Here is a 25,518-nt window from a genome sequence, read left to right as displayed (position 1 = left end):
GGTGGTTCACAGATATATATGTAAGCAAGATACTCATACACATAAAATAAAATCACTTTTTAAAAGAGATTATTTTATGAGTACAAGTGTTTTGCCTGTATGTTCCCAGAGAAGTCATAAGGCCATGTGGGTGCTAGGAATTGAACTGGGCCCTCTGCAAAAGCAGCCAGGGCTCTTAACCTTTGAGCTGTCTCTCCAGCACTGAGTATTTTCTCTTCCGAATACAAGTCCCTAATTGGATATATAATTTGAAAATATTTTCTCCCATTCTATAAGATACCTTTTCACATTAAAGATGATGTTCTGGTTTGCTTGTTTAATTTTAACTTGGTTCCTTTTTTTTTTTTTTTGATATCTCAAGTAGTTCAGGCTAGCCTCAAGTTTCCTAGGTCATTGCAGCTGGCCTTGAAATCCAGTCTTTGGCTTCTGTGCACCCACACCCATGTGTATGATGCTGAAGCCTCTGTCTGGGGACCCCACTTTGAGATACAGAAGACATGCTGGAGGTGGTTAGAAACAGGGAGGTTATGAGGGAGGTGACAGCACACCCTGGTGAGGAGTGGCGTAGGCAGGTGGACCACACTGCAAGAACTTGGCACCGCTAACTCCAGGCAGGAGAACAGTAAGGCAGGGAAGGGAGGACACCGGGGAGGGGGACATCAGCTGGGAAATACGGTCCTTACCCCAACCAAGAGACCAGACCCTCAGTCAGTAATAAGTGTCATTCAGGAAGCACAAGAGGGCTGAGGTACAGTTCAATGGTTGGGCACATATCTAACGTGTATGAGGGGTGGGATCCCCAGTTCTGCAAAAAGAAATCACACAAAGACAAAGCTTACCAGAGCTGCCATTATTTAATGCCCAATTATCACAACAGAATGAAACTTGCTGGTTGTTCAAGGCAGGACTTTGGGTAAAACCAGGAGGTAGGTGACCCACATGGAATCCCAACCCAGGGACTCCAGACTGCCCCCCTCAACCTCCAGGCATCCTCAAAATGATCAAAACCCACAAGACTTCATATCTCCCAGGAGTCAGAGGCTGGCCAGACCTATAGCCATGATGATCCCTGAAGAGCCTTGTAGGAGAAGAGATGACCTGGGTGAGGTGGGGCCTCTGGGTAAGACAGAAACCAAAAACACCGCTTCTAATCAACCCCAGAGGTTTCAGATGTCCTAAAGCTACAGAACACCAGATGGCGGCATGAGCAAACTCTGTACAACACTAATCTGTGCAGAAGAGAGGCTGAGAACACGCAGGGAGGGGAAACCAAGCTGCACATTCTGTAAACTCCCCAAACTCCCGCTGCTCACAGCCACACGAGCTGGCCATGTCACCACAGAGAAGGGATGCATCCCGACATCTTCATGGTGCATTTCCAAGCCTATTTACAAGTTTAATTCTGCTAAGTGCTCTGGGGTCCCCAGGGACATCACCAGGGGACACTGGTAAGGCTGGGAAACCTCCCTGAAGAAAGTATTCCCCTCAGAAAGAAACTGGTATCTTTCCCACCCTAGCGTGAAAGTTTCCCTAGGGCCTAAAAGACATACCACTCGAAACAGTGTTCCAAGCCGGGTACACCCTATTCTTTTAAAGCACTCGAAGGAATTCAGAGGTCTCAAGTACCATTGGCAAGAAAGAGGCATGAGCCCATGCTGGCCTCGGGCTTCTCCCAGGAGGCCCAGCCCCTTGACCAGACAGGGTTGAAAAGAGACAGCACAGAGAGCAAAAGACAGCTGCTGGGAAGGCCCCCTCCATCCCTGTGCTGGGCCTTTGGTGACTGAACTTAAATCTGGACTGCATTCCCAACCTCACCCCAGACAGGAACTACAGCCCTCTTCCCCCAGCGCTAGCTCTCCACCCAGAGCCCAAGGCACAGAGGTCAGGCATCTCTGTTCTCAGAGTTGGCACATGGCTCAACAGCAAAGACCAGGAAACGGTAATGCTGCCTCCAGCCTCACGTGCATCAAACCAGATCCCAGGTAGCACCCTCATCACTCAAGGGTCCCCTTGTGTCTAGAGCACACTGGGTTTCCAGGTGGTCTGAGAAACCCCCATGCTTGGTAGAGACCAAGGACATCTCTGTGGCAGGTTGTGTCCAACCTGCAGCATGGGCCACAGACACCTACAAACACAGCCCAACACATAGTTGTAAACGTACGTAAAACATGAGTTTTTTTTTTTTTGGTAGCTTATCTATGCGGTTCTTGAGGGTGAACTTTAGAGACAACAAAGTCACATGTGTCAAAAGGTTGGACACTTGGTGTAAAGAGTAGACAAATTTCAAGTGGGGGAGTTGTGAGTCACTGACCACTCCTCGGACAGGACTAACTCCTGGACCCAGGAAACTGAGCCAAGGATAAGACAAATTGACCCAAATGGGCACCAGTACATATTAGCTTTACATCCAAACTTCAAAATGCCAGTCAGCTAGCTAGGAGCTACCTGGCATAGCCAACTTCATCTTTTAAATCAATTTAATGCTACAAACTTACAACAACAACAAAAAAAAGTGCTGCCCCATTGAGCCCCTGAGGAACCCAGGCTCCCTGAGGGTAGGTGGAAGGCCTCTCAGACCCCCTCACCCCTGGGTCACCTCTCCAGACACATGGCATTGGTTAAGCTCATTCTCCATCCCCAGAAAGGCAAAGGAGAAAAGCAGACTCCTGTCCCTGTCTGACCACAGGGACCCTGGATGGTCAGTTGATGGGAAAAACAAGTGAGACCCAGAGCTCTTTCCAGATCCCCATGCCAGGAGAGGTGGCAGCTGCTGGCCTATCTCCTCATGAACTGCTAAGGCCTAGTCTGCGGTGAAGAGCACCCCACTCCTGCCCCATCTCCCCCTCAGCACTCCAGCGGGGAAAGGTGCAAACCCGCTCCCAAGCTCCTGTCATGTCTGACCTTGGAAGTGAAATGAGGGCTTGGGACGGTAGATGTAAACCTCCCCCTCCAACAACCACAAGAAACAAAATATTCCAGGGAACCAAGGGCAGCCCCCAGGATGATTCTCCTTTCTCCTCACACTTCTCTCTGCCTCCACCTTCCAAGTCTCTGACCAAGACAGAAGCTCTGAGGAAAGGCATCTAGGAGCCATGAAACACACACACTTCCTGCTTTTCCCAGCTCTTCTGGGCTAGTTCCTGAAGGCCTACATTTACATTCTGAGACTCAGGAAAGATAAGAGATCCAACAGGAAGCGAGCCTCCTTGGCTACCTCCCCCAGGATAGCTACTGGAACCTTCTCTAAGATGGAGGAGATGGAGGATCCCAAGCCTATGCCTTGGCTGGGCCCGGCACTTACTAAAATCAAAACCTAAGTGCAATTAATATTCAAGCAAACTGAATAGTCTCCTCAAGACCCAGGTACCACTATGGGGGCAGGGGGCAAGGAGGTGGCTTAGACCCCTGGAAACTCAGATGTGCCCTTAGGCACTGGGCATGGGTCTGAGGAGAAACTAGAACAAATCTCCCTGCTAAAACTCAGGGTGGACAAACAAACACAACTCAACTTGAAATAAATACAAAGGCATTAAGTGCTTCTTGAAAAAGCCAGGGCCCGACTGCCCCTCAGAGGGAGGCAGTGGACCCTTTCCCTGAACATGGCCACCTGCACCTGAAGTCCTTCATGAAGGGGTCAGAGGTCAGAAGAGGAGGATCAGAGCTTAGCCCGATACACTCCTCAGCCATCTCCTCCACATCTCCCTAGCTGGCCTCCATCCGAAGGAAGGCTGTAATGGAGTCGCTTGCATACGGAGGGTGACACCTGGTGTCCCCAATCTGGGCAGAGAGCCTGTCAATCTGTCTGTGAGGAGGTAGAGACAGATGCAGGACTCTTCAATTAATCAACAGGTCCCCAAGGTCATAGGAGTCGAAGAGGTCACTGATACCCTCCCCCTCATCCATGCCCCACAGGTACTCGTCCTGGTCCAAGGGCGGGGAGAAACTGATCAGGGGTGAGCTGGCCGCCAGGATCGGGGACAGGAACTGGTCCTCAGTCTGTTGCAGAAGTGGGTGTGACAGCTCCAGCATGTTGTCAGTGGCTTCCAAGGGGATGAGGGATGGTGCTGGCGGCGGTGGCGGCGGTGGTGGTGGTGGTACCGGCTCGGGCATCAGTACTGGTTTTGGAAACAAATAGACAAGGGTCATGTCTGGCTTTGAGTACACAGGGCAGTCTTCCTGCTCGCTCTCCAGATGGCTGGCCTCTCCTCCATCTATTCCACTTAACGGCCTGGGGACACCCGATCTCTCCAGGCACCAGTCACAGAAACCTCATTCTCCCATTCTCGTCTTCTCCCCTCCACTGGGTACAGTGACCTGCTCCCAAAAAGCCTACCCCTCCCAGGCTTCTGTATCCAGTCCACCTTGCTACCTGTGGACTGCTACTGAAGCCAGTTTTTGGTTCCTACGTTTCCAGCTTCCCCAACTCTCCTTACGTCAGCACACGCACGCATGACACCCTGATAACGCCTATCTTTAACCAGAATCCCCCTGAGCTGAAGAGGCAGGGCAGTTTGCTGTTCATGCAGAGGGCCTGAGTTGGGTTCACAGGGCCTACATGTGGCAGCTCACAATGAGCTCCTGATCCCAGAGATCAGATGCCTTCCTTGGCCTCTTTGAGTACCTGTGTTCATATGCACATACCCCACACAAATAAGCAACAAAAGATAAAATAAACCTTTTTTTTTTAAAGCATTGACCCTCCCACCCCCAAGGGGCCGTCCTTTCAACAAACGGTCCCAGGAGAGTGGGATGTCCATGTGCAGAGGAATGAAGCAGGCCTTATACCACTTCTCAAAATTAGCTCAGAGAGGACTAAAGACCAAACCCAAGATCTCGGTCCATTAAATTCTTACAGGAAAACCTAGAGCAAAGTTTCATGCCACGTGTGGTGGCTTATACCTCTCATTCTGGCCCTTGGCAGGCAGAGGCAGAAGCATCATACATTTGAGACTACAGAACAAGATCCTGAACAAGGGGTGGGAAGACAGCTTAGTGGTTAAGACTGCCTGCACTGCAAGGAGGAGGACCTGAGTTCAAATCCCCAGTGCCCACATAAAAGCTAGCGTGGCTGTGAGTGCCTATAACCGTAGGACTGGAAGACCGAGACAGGGGATCCTGAGAGCTCACAGGCCAAATAATAGCAATTTTAGATATAAGGACTCCATCTCAAGACAACAACTCAGAGGGTGACAGCGGGAGACACCTGATGTTCTGCTCTGCCTCTGCACAGGTGTGAATGTGTATGCACAGTTTTACATGCATGGATGCACACGAGCACACACACACACACACCCTCCACATCCATTATAATCACCATTTTCACCGAAGCTTGGGGCTGAGGCAGAACTCAACACTGGAGCATTTGCCTAGTATGCACAGGCCCCGGGTTCGATCCCCAGCACATCACGATCCTACCACATTGCTGAGATTACAGCAAGGGGCCTGGCAGAGGGAACAAGAATGAGGCTGCAAACCCCAGCCCCGCTTCTTATCAGCTGTGGACTTGGTGCCCCAACCTCCTCAGGAGGCTAAAGTGGAAACTACTTAAAATCGTGGGGAGCAGAAACTGAGGCAAAGCTTGGGAGGCCCTAGGGTAAGGTGAACCCTGTTCTCCTTCCTGCTGCTGACCACCACCGGACTGGGGTTGTTCTTTGTTTGTTTGTTTGAGACAGGGTTTCTCTGTGTAGCCCTGGCTGTCCTGGAACTCCCTCTGTAGACCAGGCTGGCCTCGAACTCAGAAATCCGCCTGCCTCTGCCTCCCAAGTGCTGGGATTAAAGGTGTGCGCCACCACCGCCCGGCTAGGGTTGTTCTTTGTAATACCTATTGCTCTTCCTGCTCTCAACAGCTATGTGGGTTTTTTTCCCTTTTTTAAAAAAAACATTATTTATATATATATGAGTACACTGTCGCTATCTTCAGACACACCAGAAGAGGCCATCAGATCCCATTGCAGATGGTTGTGAGCCACCATGTGGTTGCTGGGATTTGAACTCAGGACCTCTGGAAGAACAGTCAGTGCTCTTAACCACTGAGCCATCTCTCCAGTCCTCAGAACAGCTCTAAACTACAGTAGGCCCCACACGGGTGCTCAGTTCATATTAATTATTTATAAAAACCACACTCTGGTGGGAATGGGCCCTGCAATGTCTGTCCATCTTTAAAAACAACAACAACCAAAAACCTCTACTTTAAGCTGGAACACACAGCCCATATCTGTATCTTTGTGAATGAGTGTGCACAGAAGTGTGAGTGAGTGTTCATTTAAGTGTATGTGTGAGCGTGCATGTTAGTGTATGTATGTGAGTGTGCATGGAAGTGTATTGTGTGAGTGTTAAGTGAGTGTGCATGGAAGTATATATGTGAGAGTGTGCATGGAAGTGTATGTGTGTGAGAGTATACTTCATAACACTTTCCTTTTCATCCTTTCAGTGTAAGTGTGTAAGTGTACAACTTCAGAACAATTTCCTTTTCCTCCCTTCAGTGGCGAGAAGGTAGCAAGCAAACTGGCTCCACCCTTGCCTGTCCCAGGGCCTCCGGGTTTTCTTGCCAGCTCCCACCATTGGGGTCAGAACCAGGGCCTCAGTGGCAGGGTAGTGCTCTACCCCTAAGCTCAGCTGTGGCCTCTGAGCTTCAGGTCTTACACCAGAAAGTTGACAGGAAGCTTTTACCACTGTCTCCACACAAGGTCTCGGAGGACAGCTAACACATAGGAAGTTCTAACTCTGGAGAGCCATGTACACGTTGACAGCTGAGCGAGAAGGCAGAACCGCAGGAGGGGTGAGAGGGTGGGGCACAGGAGGCACAGGTCTGGGTTAAAAGATAGTGACTAGGGAGGTGCCCAAAGGGACAGATGGCTGGCACACAGAGGAGCCCTGGTCCCTGAACAACAACACTAGAGAGATCCATGGAAGAGTTAAAGCATGGGTTCTTGGCCCAGAGCTTCTGTTGACTTGCTGTGAGACCCTAAGGAAGCCACTTGCTGTCTTTGGGCTTTAATAGAATCATATAGAATAGCTCAAGGTCAAGAAGCTTCTGTAAAGGGCTGGACAGTATTTCCTGTTTGGGGGGACATGTACAGTGTGTGCGACACAGTTGCCCTCTACCCAACTCTTTTTTTTTTAAGGTTTATTGACTATATTTTATGTGTATAAGCATTTTATTTTGTCTGCATGTGTGAATGGTACCATATGCATGCAGTGTCAGCAAAAGCCAGAAGAGGGCGTCAGATCCCCTAGACCTGGAGTTATAATCACCATGTAAATGCCAGTAATTAACTCATGTCCTCTGCAAAAACAGCAAATGTTAGGGGCTGGAGAGATGGCTCAGAGGTTAAGAGCTCTGGTTAAAAGCACTGACTGTTTTTCTTAAAGGACCAAGGTTCAATTACCAGCAGCCACAAGGTAGCTCACAAGCATCTGTAATAGGATCTGATTCCCTCTTGTGTGTGTGCGCGCATGCGTGTGTATGTGTGAAGACAGATCACTCATACACATGTAAATAAATAAATGTTCCTAACAACTGAGCCATCTCTCTAGCCCCACTCCTCAACCCTTGAAAAGTGTAAAAACCAAGCTAAGGTGTAGCTCAGTGATAGAGGGCTTGCTGGGCATGTGCAAAATCCTGGATTCAGTTCCTAGCCTGACCAACTAAATAAAAAGAAAAATGAAATTCAAAACCATCAGCTTACTGGCCTAGACGGAAGTCAACCTCTGTTCTGTAGAACTTCACACCAAGCCTTTACTACCAGACCAATCCTAGTTTTCCTTTCTTTAGACACTATGGGACAAGGCACTATGGTTCAAGGCGCTTGCAGCAAAGCCTAGTGACCTGAGTTCAAGCCCAGGCCCCACAGGGTGGAAATAGAAAAACCGTTTCCTGAAAGTTATTCCCTGACTTCTACATGTGGGTGGTATGCGCACCACCACCCCTAATAAATAACTATAACAAAAATTAAACAACAAACCACTAGGGTTCTACTTCAGAACATTAAAAAAGTATAATGCTGGCCTCCACAGTCCGGAAGAACCCGTTCACGTGACCTGGGGCAGACTATCCGTAGAAGGCAAGGCCATTCTGCAGAGGTGGCTTCTGGCTCCCTTGAGTCATTAGCTGTACCACCCACCTCCCAGCCAGGTGTGGGCCCAGCAGCCAGGAGCCCTTCCTGGATTATCCTGTGCCCGAGGACACAGCACTGGGCCTCTGTAGACCAAAGGTCAACACACCACTGGGCTGCCTCCCAGCTGTCTGTCCTTGGCTAAACTGTCATCTCTCCACCTTGGCTATCTAATGCTAAACCAGGAGAGCTGAGACCTCCTTCAAGGTGTGGTATGGAGAGGGACAGCCCAATATGGAGTCATGGTAGGAAAAAAAAAAAAAAGTACTTAGCTATTGTCACCAGAGAAAGTTCTGAGCCTTCCTCTGGAAATCCAGTTAAGCAGGTATAGAGGTAACCCCTTAGTAATCCCATCACCGGGGAGGAGAAGACAGAGGACCTCAGCTATGACTTGGGTTAGAGACCTTGTCTCAAACAATTAAAAAGACCTGGGACCAGCAAGATGGCTTTGCAGGTAAAGTCTACTGATCTGGGTTCAACCCTTAGGACCCACATGGCACAAGGAAAGTTGTCCTCTGCCCTCTACAAGTGTCATGGCCTGCTCCTGCCCACATACACACACCTACACATATAACAATAAATAAATGTAAAATAAATATATAAATAAGTAATTTGTAAAACAGCAGTAAAGACTCAGGCTAGGGACGTGACTCGGTTGGTAGGATGTTTGCCGATTGCGTGCAAAGCCCTGGGTTTGCTTCCCAACAGTACATATGCTAAGCATACTGGTGCATATCTATAATTCTAGCACTCAGGGGTTAGGGGCAAGAGGATGAGAATTTATTGTCAGACACAGAAAGTTTGAGGCTAGCCTGAGCTACATGAGACCCTATGTCAAAACAAAACAAAAAACTTCACCAAGAAGAGCGGCATAGGCCTTTAGTCTCAAAACTCAAGGCAGAGACAGTCTCCGAGAGTTCAAAGCCAGCCTAATCTTCAGCTAATGACCAAGGATATAAAGGTAATTACGTATCTAGCTCACTGGGGTTTTTTGGCGGCAGCTAAGAGCATGAAGTGTTCAGTAGCGAAAGTGTGTGATCTAAGGTGAAGCCCCACAGCTTCGGAATGGCTATCTAAACTAATTTCAGCCCTGCGGTGGTGGTGTGGGGCTTTAACCCCAGCACTTGGGAGGCAGAGGCAGGCGGATCTCCAGGTTCGAGGCCAGCCTGGTCTACAGAGTGAGTTCTAGGCCAGCCAGGGCCACACAGAGAAACCCTGTCTCAGAAAAACCAAAACAAAATTGTATTTGTGTTATGTGTATGAGTATGTTGCCTCTGTGTGTATGTGTGTGTGTGTGTGTGTGTATGCACATATGTATGTACATTGTGTGGGGAGTGTGTGTGTGGTGTGTATACGTGTGCGAGTGTGTGCATGTGTGTGTATGAGTGCATGTGTATATATATGTGCATGTGTGTGTGAGAGAGTGAGCACATGTGTGTGTATGAGTACATGCGTGTACTCACACTCTTACTGTGCTGGAAGGTATCCGAAAAAGCATTGGCTCCTCTGGAGCTATACTTATGGATGGCTGTAAGCCACCATGTGGGTGTTGGGAACTGAACCTTCGTCCTTTTGTGCTCTTAGCTGCTGAGCCATCTCTTCAGCCTTGGCTATCCTAACGGTACAGAAGTACATTGAAATGTATATATAGGCTTTGGATTTGGTTCATTTCAGTGCATGGTGTTTTTCATTTTCAAAGTCTTTATGATAAACTTTTAATTAAAATATTTTAAAAACCCACAGGCCGTGGCTCGGTGCCCACTTACCTAGGATGTATCGTGCCTGAGTCCAACTCCCACCCCACACACATGCCACCACTTACCGTGGCTCCCTGATTGCCACGTGCTTGGCTGCAAGCCACCCTCACAGCAGTTACGGCAGTAGAAATAACAGTTATTGCCAGGCCAAGCATTCGGTTTACATTAGTTCACTAATCCTTTTACTAGCCTGAGAGTTAAATATTAACTACTCTTGCCCAACTTACAGATAAGGAAATGGAAGCAGAAATTGTCGGAGGCCACACAGCTGAGGGGATAAGCAGCTGAGCTGCCCCAGAGCAGCCCCAGCTCCCTGGTGAGGCAGGGATACATGTGGACTTCGCAAAGCGTGAAGCTCAGAGATCACACATGAGGACACCGGGCTCCTCTGCTGGGAGTAGGCTGGGTAACCGACAAAGGCAGACCGGGAAGAATTAGAGCCACGCCCACACCCCCTCCCAGAGGAGGCCTACCTGAAGACTCTATGGTCTCTGCCATCCCAGAGTCAGTGCTGCAGCTGGGCTGAGCGCAGTCAGGGACGGGGCTGAGGGTAGAGGTGGCGGGGAGGGCCTCCTTGGCAGGACTGTCTGGCTCCTGCTCCTCCTCCGGGCACAGGTAGACTTCAATGGGGCCTTGGGTACTCTTTAGATAAATCTGCAAGTTCTCCTGGAGGAGGAAGAGAAACCATCTTACACCACTGGACACAGGCCCACAGGTCAGGCGGTTCCAGTGGACACAGGTAGCGCTACTCACGCAAGCAAGCTCAGCCCAAGCCTGACACCGCCCTGCCCTGCTTGGACATCACCGTTCCACTGTCCGGCCTGCACGTCTCCTTGTACGGAGGACACCTTGAAATCAGCCTTCCCTACCTACATCCTGCCATGAAGACTGTGGAAATCACCCTCCAACGCCAGGGGCCCCACTTGTGATGCAGTTAGGAGAGTCAGGGTTACATGGCTCCCCCAGGGTGTCACACGGCTGAGGTCAACCGAACCAGCATTAGGCACAGGACTCTTGCTGGACAGGAGAACAGAAGGTCCCTTCCTACCAGGGTGGCTGAGCTGCAGTCACACGAGCTTTCTACCACAGGATGGGGGCCTTCTTGAGAATAGCAGAGAGAGGCAGGCAGGGGTAGACAGCCCTAGGCAGATGGGAATCATCACTGAGTCATTGAATTAAACTTTGTTTTCAATCTTCAGATCCTGGGCTTGTCACCAGTCTTCCCCTTGCCCACAGGCTTAAACCAGTTGGACTAGGTTTCTCCACTCCTGTCCCTTTCCACTGTGTTTCTATATAAGACACAGTGAATACACACACACACACACACACACACACACACACACACACACACGTAGTTCAGGACTCTATGCATCACTTCGCTTGGCAGAAACCCTTGTAACTTCTGATGCTTAGTTTACCTGTCACATTGACTGGGTCTCCTGTAACAAACACATAGGTCCTGAGCTGAGGGGTGGGGCTTACCTCTGCAGTATGGATTCCTTCAAATATCATTTCTGGATGTGCCACGCCCTGAAACAAGTTGAGCAGCACATTCTTCCGTAAAGCTTAGGATACCAACAGGCTGGCATCTAGCTCCCTTAGTGGAGGGTTTGCCTAGCAGGTATAAGGCCCTGAGCTCTAGCCCCTGGACCATCTAAACAGATGGTAGATGTGCTTATAATCCCAGTATTCTGGAAGCAGAGGCAAGAGGACCAGAATTTCCAGGTTGTCTTTGGTTACATAGTGAGTTTGTGAGGAATTTTGTCAAAGACGGACCAGAGAACTGAGATTTAGTGTGGTTAACAAAAAGGAGGATCTAGTCCAGTTGGTCTGGGGCTCGTGAGGAAGGAAGTGACTCAGGACTCAGCCTCAGACTGAGAGCTGAGGACGGCAGTCCACCAGCAGGGAGAGGAGCAGGATGCGCAAAGGCCCTACACTGAGGAGGCCGAGTTCCAGACGGGCTGACGTGGCCAAGAACAGAGATATGAAGGCAGCTTAGGAGAGGAAACCAGGAATCCTCTGGGCTCAGAGTGCCACGGGCTTTACGGGACTATGAAAGATTTCTGTCTGGAGCTAGAGAGATGGCTCAGTGGTTTATAGGTACCCACTGCTCTTTCAGGGGACCCAGATTTGACTCCCAGAGTGCTCACATGGCAATTAACAAGAGCTTGAAACAACCGGCTGCAAGGAGACCCAACGCCCTCTTCCGGTCTCAAGGGGCACGCATGTAACACACAGAGAACATATGCAGGCAAAACACCCAAACATATATAGAAAATCTAAATAAATCTCCAAAAATTAATTAAAAAAATAAATAAAAAAGAATTTTGAGCTGGGCAGTGGTGGTGTACGCCTTTAATCCCAGCACTTGGGAGGCAGAGGCAGGCGGATTTCTGAGAGTTTGAGGCCAGCCTGGTCTACAGAGTGAGTTCCAGGACAGCCAGGACTACACAGAGTAACCCTGTCTCCAAAAACAAACAAACAAACAAAAAAACCCAAAAAACAACAAAAAAAAAAGAACTTTGGTCTTGGAATAGAGATCCCTTAAGAGAAAAATACCTTCTGTCAAGACTAATAATATGTGAATGAGAAAACTGACTCCCACTAGTTGTCCACACATGCACACACGCGCGCACACACAGTGACTAGATAAATAAAATTTAAAAAAAAATTTTTTTAAATTTGATCTTTTGCCAGGAATGGTGGTATCTGCCTTTAACGCCAGCATTTCAGAGGCAGAGGCAGGATGACCATGAATTTGGGGTTAGGCTGGGATACACAGTATGTTTAAAGCCATACTAACCCACATAGACAGGCCCTGTCTTAAAAAAGCCAAGGGTACAGGTACAGCTCAGTTGTAGAGAATGTGCTAGCACATCGAGGCACTGGGCTCCAGCCTCAGCACTGAAGGCTTCAGTCCTCACCTTCAAGGACTGAGGACTCTTCCCAGCCCTAACTGCAAAGAAGAAAACCCTTGTAAAATCAGCGATGCCCTCGGGCCAGAAATTAGTCTCCATTGTTTCTTCCAGTTTCGGACACTTCTGCCGTAGACTCCAGAGTGGACCAGCAGAGCTTGGGACTAGGAGTGCCAGACAGACTACAGAGCCACCCAGGGCCTTCCCACCCTACCCTCCACCCTTCTTACCTCCGGTCTGTCCGGTACTTCCAACCTTGTCTGTGGAGGGGCCTTGATCGCAATCACTGTCTGCTCCTTGAAGTTACCCACAGCACGGATATCCTGGTAAGTCACATAGGCCAGCGTAGGGGCAGGAAAGTTAAGAAAAGCAACCTAGTCAAAATATACATCCCAGCCTGCCAGGGCTTTCCTCTCCTCTTCTAAGCCCCTGAATCCTCACACACGACAGCTCAGAAAAACTGCAAACGACCATAGACTGTTCTTTGAGTAGCACAAGCAACCTTCCATCCCTGGAAGCAAACAGATTGTATATCCGGGGTCAGTATAGCTGTTTGCAACCACAAGGAAATGGGATTGGCTTAGGTGCCCATCAACAGATGAACGGATGCTGAAAATATAGTATGTTCTCAACGAATTATATCAGCATAAAGGAAAATGAAAAAAGAAATATACAGGAAAATGTTATAGGAAGCAAGGTAACTCAGGCTTAAAAAAACCAAACATTGGTCTGGCCATGATGGTGGTGCACACCTTTAATCTCAGCACTCAGGGGGCTGATGCAGGTGGATCTCGGAGTTTCTGAGACCAGCCTGGTCTACAGAGGGAGTTCTAGGACAGCCGGGGCTACACAGAGAAACCTTGTCTCAAAAAAAAAATAATAATAATAATAATAAAATAAGCCAATCTTCTCCCAAAAAGGGAGAGAGACACTGTTCTCTCTTATGAGTGGCTCCTAACTGCTAATTTTTATGTGTGTGTGTTATATATGAGTGGGGGAGGGAGGGTAGTGGTCAGAAAGTTAGAAAGAGAAGATGGGGGAAGCTTTAAGGAAGGGAGTGGGAAGGGTTATAGAACACAAGTAATGGAATATGGAAGCCAAAGCGGGAATCCTAGGGGTTACAAGAAGCTGGAAAGCAGAGGTAAGAAGCCAGTCAACTAGGTAAAAATGCTCCCGAGGCCCGGCCAGGAGCAGCTTGCCTGAATGGCAGCTGCCTAGGAGACCCTAGAGGTCGGACTCTTGCTGCCAAGCGGCCCCCAAACCTGGGGAAGTTTGTAGGTGACTGTTTGTCTCGTGCTACAGAGCAATGAATATATAATTCAGTAAGCCAGGTATGAGAGTAACTTTAAACTCTAATTTGGGATGACCCAGTCAAAGAAAATAGTTTAGGGTGACAGCTTTTTTGCTCTCTTTGGGGTTACAAGATTTAATGAGAGGGGCAGGGGCTGGAGAGCAGGGGCAGAGCCCTCAACTGTCACACACAAGGCCCTACACTGGACCCTTCTGGAAGCCAAAAGAGGGATTCTAGGGTTGGGTTACAAGTAGGGGTTGGGGGAAAGGAGATGGTGGGAGATGAGAAGGTCCACCTCAGTTAAGTACATATGTTTTTAGAAATAAAGGCTGGCCGGGCGGTGGTAGCACACGCCTTTAATCCCAGCACTTGGGAGGCAGAGGGAGGCGAATTTCTGAGTTCGAGGCCAGCCTGGTCTACAGAGTGAGTTCCAGGACAGCCAGGGCTATACAGAGAAACCCTGTCTCGAAAAAAAAAAAAAAAAAGAAAGAAAGAAAGAAAGAAAGGCTGGCAGTGCTGGAGAGAGATGACTCAGCAGTTAAGAGCACTGGCTGTTCTTCCAGAGGTCCTGAGTTCAATTCCCAGCAACTATGTGGTGGCTCACAACCATCTGTAATAGGCTCTGATGCCATCTTCTGGTCTATCTGAAGACAGCTACAATGTACTCATATAAATACAATAAACAATTTTTTTTTTTTTTGGTTTTTCAGGACAGGGTTTCTCTGTGTAGCCCTGGCTGTCCTGTCCTGGAACTCACTCTGTAGACCAGGCTGGCCTTGAACTCAGAAATCCACCTGCCTCTGCCTCCCAAGTGCTGGGATTAAAGGTGTGCGCCACCACTGCCCGGCAACAAATCTTAAAAAATAAAATAATACGGACAGCCAGAGCTCAGCAAGCCTGAAGGTCTTCAGTTGGATCTTTAAACCTTACGTGGTAAAAGAGTTGACTCCTGAGAGTTGTTCTCAGACCTGCACACATGAGTCCTGACATGCATGCACCTACATACATGCAAACTAAATAAAATAAGGTGGAGGCCAGCCTGGCCTACAGAGTGAGTTCTAGGAAAGCCAGGGCTATCAAGAGAGACCTTGTCTTGATAAACAAAAAAACAAAACAAAACAAAACAAAAAAAAACCCGTGCACAGTAGTGCACCCCTTTAATCCCAGCATTTGGGAGGCAGAGGCAGGCAGATCTCTGAGTTTGAAGCCAGCCTGGTCTACAGAGTGAGTTCCAGGACAGCCTGGGCTACACAGAGAACCATGTCTCAGGGAAAGAATGAAAGAATGAAAGAATGAAAGAATGAAAGAAAGAAAGGAAGGAAGGAAGGAAGGAAGGAAGGAAGGAAGGAAGGAAGGAAGGGGGAGAGAGGGGGATAGGATATGAAGAGGTGGGAGGGGCTGCTTTGGGGAGGGTGAGATAGGGAAATTGAAAGTACATATGATCAATCTATACCATTTATGAAACCCTCAAAGACTAAATAAAAGGAGAAGAAATACAAAACAAACTCTCTGGGCCGGTGAGATGTCGCAGGGAATAAACACTTGCCTGCAAGCACACCAATTTGATGCTTGGGACTTCGTGGTAGAAAGAGAGAACCAACTTCCATAAGCAGTCATCCTCTGGCCTCCATACATATCCCATAGCACAGTGCACCCCTCCACACGCAAATAAAGCATAACTAAAAAATAAATTACAGGCTGGATCCTAACACCCATTGGAAGTCTTTTCAGCATATACAGTGGGTACCAAGCATAGTACCTAAATCTCCTCCGCAGGATCTCACCAAAGAAAAAAACCCAAAACAAACCCCAAACTTCCCTACACTTGACAGGGAGATACAGCTGTGACTGTCCCCTAGAGGGAGCTAGTCCCTGTAAAGAAGTAAGAAATCAACTGAGTGTACAGCCAGCAGCCCTGCTCCCTCCCCCTCCACCCCCACCCCGCAGAAAGGATATTTCTTGTTGGCATTATCTTCGGTCAGGTGCTTGAAACTCAGCGAGCAACTCTGAATGAGCTGGTCCAAGGTCTGCTCCGCGTTCATCAGCTCCTTCAGCTCCTGCCCCAGCTGCTGCTGCTTGGTGGGTCGGGTGGGGTCTTCAAATATTCCCCTGCCTCTGGGAACAGAGCAACCCCCAACGTCATGGTCCCCACCTCAGGACTGCCTTGCACAACTGCATAGCAGGGCTGGCGAAACGCCAAGGCAGGGCTAGTCACCAGCAGTGCCCCCCTCCCCTGTTATGCAAATCAGTGGGGATGCCCGGCTCCCTGGGAACCATCATGGACTAGCACTTGAAGTTTGGGGCTAGGTTAAAGATAAGCCTGAACCCCAGCGTCCAACCCTTAGGCCCCAGCCTCCATCAGATGGTAAGAAGTTGTTGACTTTAGCCTTGGCTCCGTTCCTGGGTTTCCTTAAGGGTTCATGCCAGGGTGCTTTCAGACCCTGGAGCAGTGGGGAGGAGTCTGACCTGAGCAATTCCCAAAGGCCTTCCTAAGTCAAGAGGGGGATCCTGGGACCCCTAATACAAGGAGCTAGGGTCCTCTCTGGCCTGTACAATCCCTAGAACTCCTCCGCTCTGCCCAGTCCCTTGGCTCGCTCTCGCTACTATGCCAGCATTTAACACCTGCTCCACCCCACTCAAACACACAGGCTATGCCCCTTTGGCCACCTACCACCTACCACCACCCCCACCCTGTACTTGTGCGAATTGCCTGTTGCTGGGGAGGGCACCCTAAGACTCACACCTATTGGCTACTGGTCCTGGCCCCGCCTCCCCCCACATGCACCCATTGGATGGCGCCACGGCCGGGGCCCAGCACTCACACCCACTGGATGTTGTTTTTGGACTTCTTGCGGATGAGCTGGATGCCCTCCAGCACGTTGGTGATGTCATATATGCGCCGCTTCTGCACATCCAGCACCTCGGCTGCCCAGTTCAGGTCCAGGACTCCATCCTCCGACTCGCTCAGGAGGTAAATGAACTTCTTGGTCAGCAGCCCCAGAGACGTGTCATAGCGTGTCTTCTCCCCAGGAGACTTGGGGGCTGAGGAGAAAAGGACCCCACTCACACACTGCTCTGGGGAAGCCAGCCTGAATTCTCTCCATGAGTTCAGATCCATTCAAAAACACCTTATCCCACCCTTCACCGAGAGCTGTCCAGCGCGCAGAGCACCCAGGCAGGGGGTTCTCCACTGCCACAAAGCCCTGCAACCTGTAGCCTCGGGGGAAGGAGACTTGCTCCAGGTCTCTCCGCTAGGGTGCGCTGTCGAGACCGGAAGCCAAGGGTCCCGACTCCCGGTTCAGAGTACCTTTCCGCCATAGTTTAGAGCAGACAGCAACAGCTCCAACAACTGTTGGGAGGGTCGCTGCTCTGGGTGGGCACTTTAAGGGAATACCCTACAAGGCAGTACAGAAGCACAGACTGGTTAAGTCATTTGTTCGTTTCACTCAGCAGATGGCAAAGCAGGAGTCAAATCCAGGCAGGCTCCTGCTTTCCTCCTCAACCATTACCGTCTCCTAACAATTATACCAGGAATTAGGAGTTACGGTTGGGAGGAAAGGACAAGCCTGGATTTGAGAGCATTTTTATAGATCCACACTTGCCTTTTCTTTCCATGTGTAGCCCGATAATTATCTGAGGGGAATCATGTAACATCAAACATCAAATGGGGGCCAGGTCCATGGAAAAGGTCCCTTTCTCAACAAAGATGCTGTTGCAACATCACTTCTCAGCTGAAGCGAATTAAAACCACAAGGGGACTTTTGCAATCAAATGACTTTAAGTCTCACAGAAGCTGGCGTCCAAACTAGTCATGGGAACTAAGTTTTAGTCTCAGATCCCTCAAGAAGGGGACTTGAGAATCCCTTAACACTCAGAGGCCAAGCATTTGACACACATACTGCTTACTCCAGTTTTGTGCTCATGGCAGACATTAATAATCGATCAGTATATTATTCTCTGTTGTCCTACTGGGCTTTGGGTCCTTCAGTCTTGGTTCTAGGTCACCTCCAATTAACCAACTGGAGAGTAAACTTCCTCATCATCCTGATCTACCTGTGCCTCAATTAAAAGCGATAATGAGGGTTCACAGGAACATCAGATGGGAGCCCTTACCTGCTTCCCTAATTCCTGACATCTACATTCTACCTAACCTTATGCCCTCGCTAGGTCTCTGGGTAAATCCATATATCTCCTAGACATACTGGCTTAAACTCCCAGGTTAACCAGAATATTGACTGGAAAAATCTCAGAGGTAGGAATCCCCTCCACCCTAGCTTTAGGAAGGCTCCAGCCCTGTGGTTCTCAATCTTCCAAATGCTGCAAGCCTTTAATACAGTTCCTTATGTTGTGGTGACCCACAACCATAAAGTTATTTTTGCTACTACTTCATAACTGTAATCTCACTGTTATGAATCATGAGGTAAGTATCTGTGTTTTCTGGTGGCCTTAGGTGAGCCCTGTGAAAGAGACATTTGACCCCCTCCCCCTGTCTTGACCCCCCCCCACGGGGGCCTCGACCCACAGGTTGAGAACCATTGTTCTAGGCAGACAGCCTGGAAACCTTCGGGTGGTACGGGCTGGATTATTCCAAGTTTCACTTCCTTTGAATCACTTAGCAGTCTGTATGTGGGAGGCAGACCCTGGTTAGCTACTAATTCTCCCAGAGTTCTCTTTTAGAAAAAGGTCTGACTAACCCAAATATGAAAACTTAAAAAAAATAATAATAAACTAGGTTCCCAAATAAACACTAGTCATGGTGGTTAGCCCTGAGGGGGCAGGTGCCCAGAGTACAGGAAGCCATTCGAGGCCTTGGTCCTGACTCCACTGATTGGCTGTGTGACCCTGGCCTGAGTTACCTCCTCAGTAATCGGGACATAATCCTAATTACTGAACAGAATCAAGTGTGAGATTACACAGGAAACCTTGGAAAAGGAAACTGTCTGATAGCCTCCTGTGCTGGTGACTCGGGTAGGGCCTCCTGCCTCTGCCACACACACACACACCCCGTAGGTGCCCATCGGAAGCTCTTACTTTTGGGGCTTGGCAAACCATCCACACGGATGCACTTCCCCTTGGGAGTCCGGAATTCAGGGACTGTAGGCCTCCCAATGCCCTCCAGGTCCAGCTTCCTTTTGGCCTTTGACAGACAGGGAGAGAAGGGGAGAGGAAGAGTTAGAGATCAGGCCTTCCTTGGCCTTTTGTATGAACTGCAGCAAGGCCAAGAAGCCATCACCACCATCTCCTATGTGCTTGCCACAAGCTCTCAGTGCGGCTTGGCCGGCTGAACTTGGCAATGAAATTTCAATGCCCACTGAAGTGAGTGCTACATTTTCTGACGGGCAAATAAAATTTCCACCTCTGTGGTCCAGACCCTATAGGTACTACCAAATGCAAAACACACAGACATACATACACACACAAACACATAAATACACACACACACACTCACACACACACACACACACAAGAAGAAATGGGTGGGACCTAAACTACATCAAGCTGGGGACCTGTCCCTTTCAGAAGCTGCTGGTTCCGACAGACCTGGTGCCCATCACAGCTCCACAGCTGGCCCTTATCAGGGTGGGGCCAGCATCCGCCCAGGCCCAGGGGACTTCCTGGCTCAGTGCCACACCCCAGGGAGGTGCCCACATTGGGAAACAGTGCAAACACTTGCCCCCTCCCCGTTTGGGCTCCAGCTTGAGGATCCAGGGCCTCCTGAATGAACTGCTTGTCATTCTTTCTTTACTAAGACACAATGAGCCCTTCCCCAGTGTCTTGAGGACAAGCAGCTGAGGCCCTGCCGCCCCTCCCCGTTCCCGCCAAGCTTGGGAAACACCTGCTGGGGAAACCAAACCACAGCCCATCTGCTCAGCTCTACCCAGACACCACCCACCACCACCACCACCACCACCACAGGGCCACAATGAGGCTTCTAGCTGCACTGCCCAGAAAAGCCCTCCCTGATGGTTAAGGGCTGGGCAGGGGTGGGGCAGAGACACTAGGGCACTGGGACACTGGGCAAAGGGCCAGCTGGAATCTCCAGCAAGTCTGAAGTCTCACTGTGTGACCTAGGGACATGTGCCACCATCACTAAGGGCCTCAGTTTCCTGCTCAGTAAAATGGGCAGAACATCACGACCTGGAGGGCTGTGGTGAGGACTCCTATGAAGTTCTCAGTGAGAGATACACAGTAGGGGCTCAGGAAATGCATAGTCTATTCCCCAAACACGATCCCAGCATCTTCCTGGACACACCCTCTGGAGCCATTGAGCCTCTGTTTCCTTCCTTCCCTGACCCCTAGATACCTCCACCCACTTGAGAGATCTGTTTTAACACTTGGTGGTGAGGTCACGCTCAGCAGGGCTGAGCCTTCTAACTGCTGCTGAGCACAGCTGGCCTGACAGGTGTCAGCCCCCTCCCTGACTCCTGCCCCCTCCAGGAAGTCTCCCTGGACTGGCACAAAAATTATACTCACTGCTTCCAGGAGCCTGAATGTCTAACTTCTCTCCTCCACGCCTCCATACCAAGGCTCACACAGAATCCAAACACTTGTCTGCTCATCCCTCTGAAAGAGTCTCCTGAGTATTCTTCACCTACCTCGTAACCAACCAAGTCCTTGACTCTAGGGAGGCAGCCCCATCCTGTCACCAGAGAGAGCTCACCCCGCATCAGGCACCCACTGAGACCCACTATACAATCCAAGCTAAGCTCCAGCACTCAGTTCTAATCAAGCCTCCAGCCCCACCAGTACCCATTGTATGGCTGTTATAATCAAGGCCAGGTGGGCTCAACGGACTCTGTCTTGATCAAAATGGTTCATTTTGATCCCTCCCACCAAACAAGGGCAAGTTGACAAAAGGACTGGTCAAGCCTGGTTCCAGCTCATCCTATGCTGCAGACCCCCCATCAGAATCTTACTGGCCGTCTGCAAGGCAGGGGGCACGGACCAGCCTGTCACATTCTCTCATAGTCCTGAAGTGTATCGGCACGGACACTCTGTCTTGACAGACAAGTGGGGACAGAGAGGTTAAGTCACACGGACAAAAAGCAGAGCCAGAGTGCAGACCCAGGTCTGTCCAACTCCAAAGCCATGTGCCAGGCTCCAAGAGCCATCCGTGCACACTCCCCCAAGAACAGCTAGAATGTGGACCAAGGTCCCGCTATGCCATCTACTCCCAGCACCTCACACGTTCACAGGCTGCCTCCTCCTCTCTCACCCTCCCGCACTGGATGCACACTCATTGCAACCCCAGGGTCCCTAAGTAGCAATGTGTCCTCCACCTAAGGACACCAGCCTAACACCTTTGGGTGCTGCCCAGAAAAAAAAGTCAGCATGTGGTTGGGTTGAGTTTGCAAAGGCCAGGTGGCACCAGGAGAGGCTGAGCACAGGCCTTGGGGTCAGATGGGGTCAAAGCTAGACCTCTCCCTCCTTAGCTAGGTGAGCTGGGAGGTCAGATAACCTTGACCCACTTACAGAGTTGGGCCAGTCTGCTCGTGCCGAGGAGTCAGTAAAGCAATGCAGCAGGCTGGGGCAGCGGCTGCAGCCACTCAGCCATGAGTATCCCCCTGAGTGAAGTTCAAGAGTGAACTTTGACAAGACAGCAGGGGCCAGGGAGAGCAAAGGTCTGTGACCACACCCAGAGACCAGTGCACGCGGCTCTAATCTGGACCCCCTGAAGCAGCCCCCAGTTAGGATTTAATCTACTTGCCAAGCCTTTAAATGTAGAACACACCCCTTGCTCAGGAGCCCCAGAGGAACAGAATAGCTAGCAGGGAAACAAAGGGAACACCAGGACCAGAGAAGAGAAGGGTCACACAGGCAGGGACCTGGGTCTCCTTTCCAATCTAGGGCAGGCACTGAGGTGAAAACAAATTTAGGAACCACTTTGCTGTTAGCTCCAAAGGACAGCCTAGGACATGTCATCTCCTGGCCTGGTGTAGTTAGAGTTTTGGGGTTGTTTGTTTGTTTGTTTTTTGGTTTTTTTTTGTTGTTTTTTTTTTTTTTTTTGGAGACAGGGTTTCTCTGTGTAGCCCTGGCTGTCCTGGAACTCACTCTGTAGACCAGGGTGGCCTCGAACTCAGAAATCCGCCTGCCTCTGCCTCCCAAGTACTGGGATCAAAGGCATGCACCACCACTGCCCGGCTTGTTTTGTTTTTTAAAAAAAGTTGTCTTACAATCTAAGCCATTGGAGAGGCTGAGGCAGAATCCTTTTGTTTGTTTTGAGACAGGGTCTTATTATGTAGCCCTGGCTGTCCCAGCACTCTGTATGTAGACCAGGCTGTCCTCAAAACTCATAGATCCACCTGCCTTTGCTGCCAGAGTACTGGGATTAAAGACCCACACCACCACTCTCAGCTGGGTCAACAGTCTTCCTGCCTCAGTTTCCCCAGTGCTAGGACTTCAGGAGTGTATGCCCAGCTTAGCTGGATCATTTGAACCTAGGCATTCAGGACCAGCCTGGCAACATCGAGACCCTATCTCAACATTATCCAGGTGTGTGGCACATGCCTTTAATCCCAGCCCTCAGGAGGCAGAAGCAGGTGACTGAGTTTGAGGCCAACCTGGTCTACACAGAGTTCCTGGACAGTCATGTGGACAACACCGACAAATTAAGGGGCAAAGAGAAACTCAGAAGAGCCTCCTCCACTGTCATCACAGAAACCAGCTGTAGGACCCACAGAAAATGCCAGGAGCCTGGCCAGAGGTGAGACTCAATAGGGAATGTTTTGGAGTCTTTACTAGCAGACAGCAGGACCAATGGGCAGGAAGCGAGGAGACCTAAGTCCTGGCCTGACTTCTACAGCTTCACAGTTGTCATCCCTTCAGAGGCCAGCTCCCCAACAAATCTTGCTCACCCCACACTTTGTAGCCACAAAGCAGAAGGCCACACCCAGGGTTGGGTTTGGAGCAGCTCCAGGTCACACCCTTGTAAAATGAGTAAGCAGGGGGTTAGGCCTGCCCACGGGGCACTGGGGCCCCAGCATCTGGAGATGGACCAGAGATGGTCTCTGAGCCTGGCAGGCTTTTAGGGAGTCTGATGCAAGGATGACACCCCCACTTCTTGGCCTTGTGAGTTAGGCAAGTGACTTCACCTCGGTTTGGTTTCCTCACCTACAGAGAGCCTCATCCCTTAACCAAGATAACTAGTGCAGAGTGCCAAGCAGTGTCTGGCATGCAAGAGCCACTCTGGCTAAGGTCCCTGAGCCCGCCCTGGGAGAATAGAACAGACAGATGCAGAGTTGGTGGGGAAGTTAAAAAACCCCAGCTGTTACTGACACTCCACATCCAAAAGCAGGTGGTCAAAGGAGAGATTAGTCCTCCAGAGTCCCCTTTCCTGGGGGCACCTAGCTCCTAAAATGAGCAGTTCAGGGGTAAAGCACGGCTGCATGGAGAGAGCTGCCTTGTGGGTCATTTCTCTGGATGGCCTCTGACTCTCAGTTTTCCACTTCTACAACATGAAGCTTCTTCCTGTTCAGTTTACTTCACAAGCTAACACAAATGCATTCTGCTGGAAAATGCTGAAGACCAGACAGAGCAACAGAGCAGTTATCCTCAATTTCTTGATCTGTAAAATGGGCATGACAATACTGCCATGTGCCACTTCCTGCACTCCCAGGAAAGGGATCATGAGAGGTAAAAATAAAGCTTGGCTCCAAAGGCAGAAAATGAGGCTCTGCCCGTAGCCAGAGAGTTGATCTCTGTAGCTCCTGAGACTACTGAGCTCTGAGCCTGCCCTTGAGGGCCAGAGACAGATCCACGGGCTGGCTGGACAAAATGCCCTGGGGACACAGAGTGGTCTTATCCCTGCCCCTACACTTACCCTACCCTACAAACATCATCTCCCCTCCTTGGCACCTGCTTCCAAACCTGGAGCAGAGAAGCCGAGGAAGGTATATTTTCTAGAAGAGGAAACGGGGTGGGGGGTGGGGCTGTCAAGATGGCTCAGTGGGTAGAGAGCTTGTCACTAAGCTAAACAGCTTGAGTTTGATCCCCAGGACCCAGTCAGAAAAAGAAAACCAACTCTGGAAAGTTGTTGCTCTGACCTCCAAACGCAATGTGGCACAAACAGCCCCATCCCCCACATAAATGTAATTTTAAAATTTTTTTTTCTTAAAAAAAAAAAGAAGAAGAAGAAGAAGAGGAAACAGAGGCCCTGAGTTATCCAAATATACACAGTGATGACCAGAGCTGAAACCAGCCACTCCAACCCTCCCTCCAACTCCCTCAGGCCCTTTCCTAACCATTTCCACACACCCCGTACTCCAGTCCAACGCTACCACACCAGGCTCTCCCTGACAACACATCTGCAGCTCTACAGAGGACACAGTCCATCTGAACAGGAAACCCAAGAGTCTAACCCCATTTGCATCTGCTACTGGCTATTTCGGAAGATGACCAGGCTGTGGGGAGGACCTGAGGACAACACGTGAGAAAGAGCTGGCTAGACAACTTTGTCCATACCAGGCTGGACCAAGAGACCTGGGAGACCTATCTGTATTTAAAGTCACCAGGAAATCCCACAGGCCAAGCCCCTGGCCTGAAATAGCAGGTGTTGGCTCTGGCGTAAACAATGAAAGAATGAATGAACTGTAGCAACGTCGATGCCTAGTGGGCTCCCTCAAGGTCACGCAGGCGCTAGGGACACTGGGCTGGGTCTCCAGGATCAACTGTCCAGTGCTCATTCCACTCCGCAACAGCAGGCGAGATTACTTCATGGAGTCGGAAAATGAAGGGGTTCTCTCTGTTGCCAGTCCCGCTTCCCCACCTCAACCAGCTGTAATCAAGCTGTACGGCGTCCCGAGCACCCTGTCTCCTTTTCCCCCACCCAGACACGTATACGGGAAGTACGGGGGGTCCCCAGCATTACCGGCAGCCGGCCTGCGGGTACACATCGCACAATTTGGCCCTCGGGTCCGTGGGGAGTGGCGTCGAGGCAGGTGCCCAGCGCCGCAGAGGAAGGCACCGTCTGCGTGTAAAGCGAAGTGTAGTAGGTGGTGGCGGTGGTGACCGGGCAGAGCTGGGGGCTGCTCAGACCCGAAGGCCACAGCTCGGTGGGGTTCAACGTCGGCAAGCTCTTTGTGGGTTGCGCCGTGGCCGGAGCCAGGGTCCGCGGCGCGCGCAGCATGGCGAGTGCGGCGCCCCCTACCCACTCGGGTCTGGCGCGCGCGCGCGGGGCACCTGCGGGCTTTGCAGCCGGCTGCACCGCGGACGCCGGGAGCAGCCGCCAATGGACGCCCGCCGGGCAAGGCCGGACCCTCCCCTCCTGGCCCGCCGCCCAGCGCTGCGGAGCTCTGAGATCGCCACTCGGAGATCGCGTGGCGCGGGTGGCACTGCCAGGGGCTGGCCCGGCCCGGTCCGCGCCGCGAATGTCTGGGCGCCTGGGGTCGCCCCGGTGCGTGAAAGCGTCCCGGGATGCCCACGGACTCCACCGACACGCGTGT

General features: G+C 50.5%; 1 protein-coding gene across 2 annotated transcripts; it reads right to left on the bottom strand.

The window, feature by feature from the left end:
• Window positions 1–835: 835 nt before the first annotated feature.
• E2f2 (E2F transcription factor 2) lies at window positions 836–25,202 on the bottom strand. Of its 2 annotated transcripts, XM_028759980.1 has the most exons (7): window positions 24,945–25,202; window positions 19,109–19,214; window positions 16,900–17,119; window positions 16,034–16,192; window positions 13,017–13,131; window positions 10,345–10,537; window positions 836–4,115 (listed from the first exon to the last, which is right to left on the bottom strand). In XM_028759980.1, the coding sequence occupies exons 1-7, from the start codon at window positions 25,200–25,202 to the stop codon at window positions 3,835–3,837; spliced, it is 1,332 nt and encodes a 443-aa protein (XP_028615813.1). In that variant the 3' UTR covers window positions 836–3,834. The 2 variants fall into 2 exon arrangements, with proteins under 2 accessions (XP_028615813.1, XP_028615814.1); XM_028759981.1 differs by lacking the exons at window positions 16,900–17,119; window positions 19,109–19,214; window positions 24,945–25,202 and adding an exon at window positions 16,417–16,658.
• Between the last annotated feature and the right edge of the window lie 316 nt (window positions 25,203–25,518).

The sequence above is a fragment of the Grammomys surdaster genome, unplaced genomic scaffold, assembly GCF_004785775.1.
Source record: "Grammomys surdaster isolate TR1022 unplaced genomic scaffold, NIH_TR_1.0 126313, whole genome shotgun sequence".
Lineage (NCBI taxonomy): Eukaryota > Metazoa > Chordata > Mammalia > Rodentia > Muridae > Grammomys > Grammomys surdaster.
Note: the sequence above shows the minus strand (reverse complement) of the source record. Positions and strands in the feature narration are given on the sequence as shown.

Coding starts and splice junctions, on each gene's coding strand:
- E2f2 (XM_028759980.1), bottom strand. CDS start 25,202: ATGCTGCGCGCGCCGCGGACCCTGGCTCCGGCCACGGCGCAACCCACA. Junction 16,193..16,899: donor AAAAACAACATCCAGTGGGT/GTGAGTGCTGGG, acceptor CTCTGTTCCCAG/AGGCAGGGGAATATTTGAAG. Junction 13,132..16,033: donor GAAGATAATGCCAACAAGAA/ATATCCTTTCTG, acceptor TCCTGCCCCTAC/GCTGGCCTATGTGACTTACC.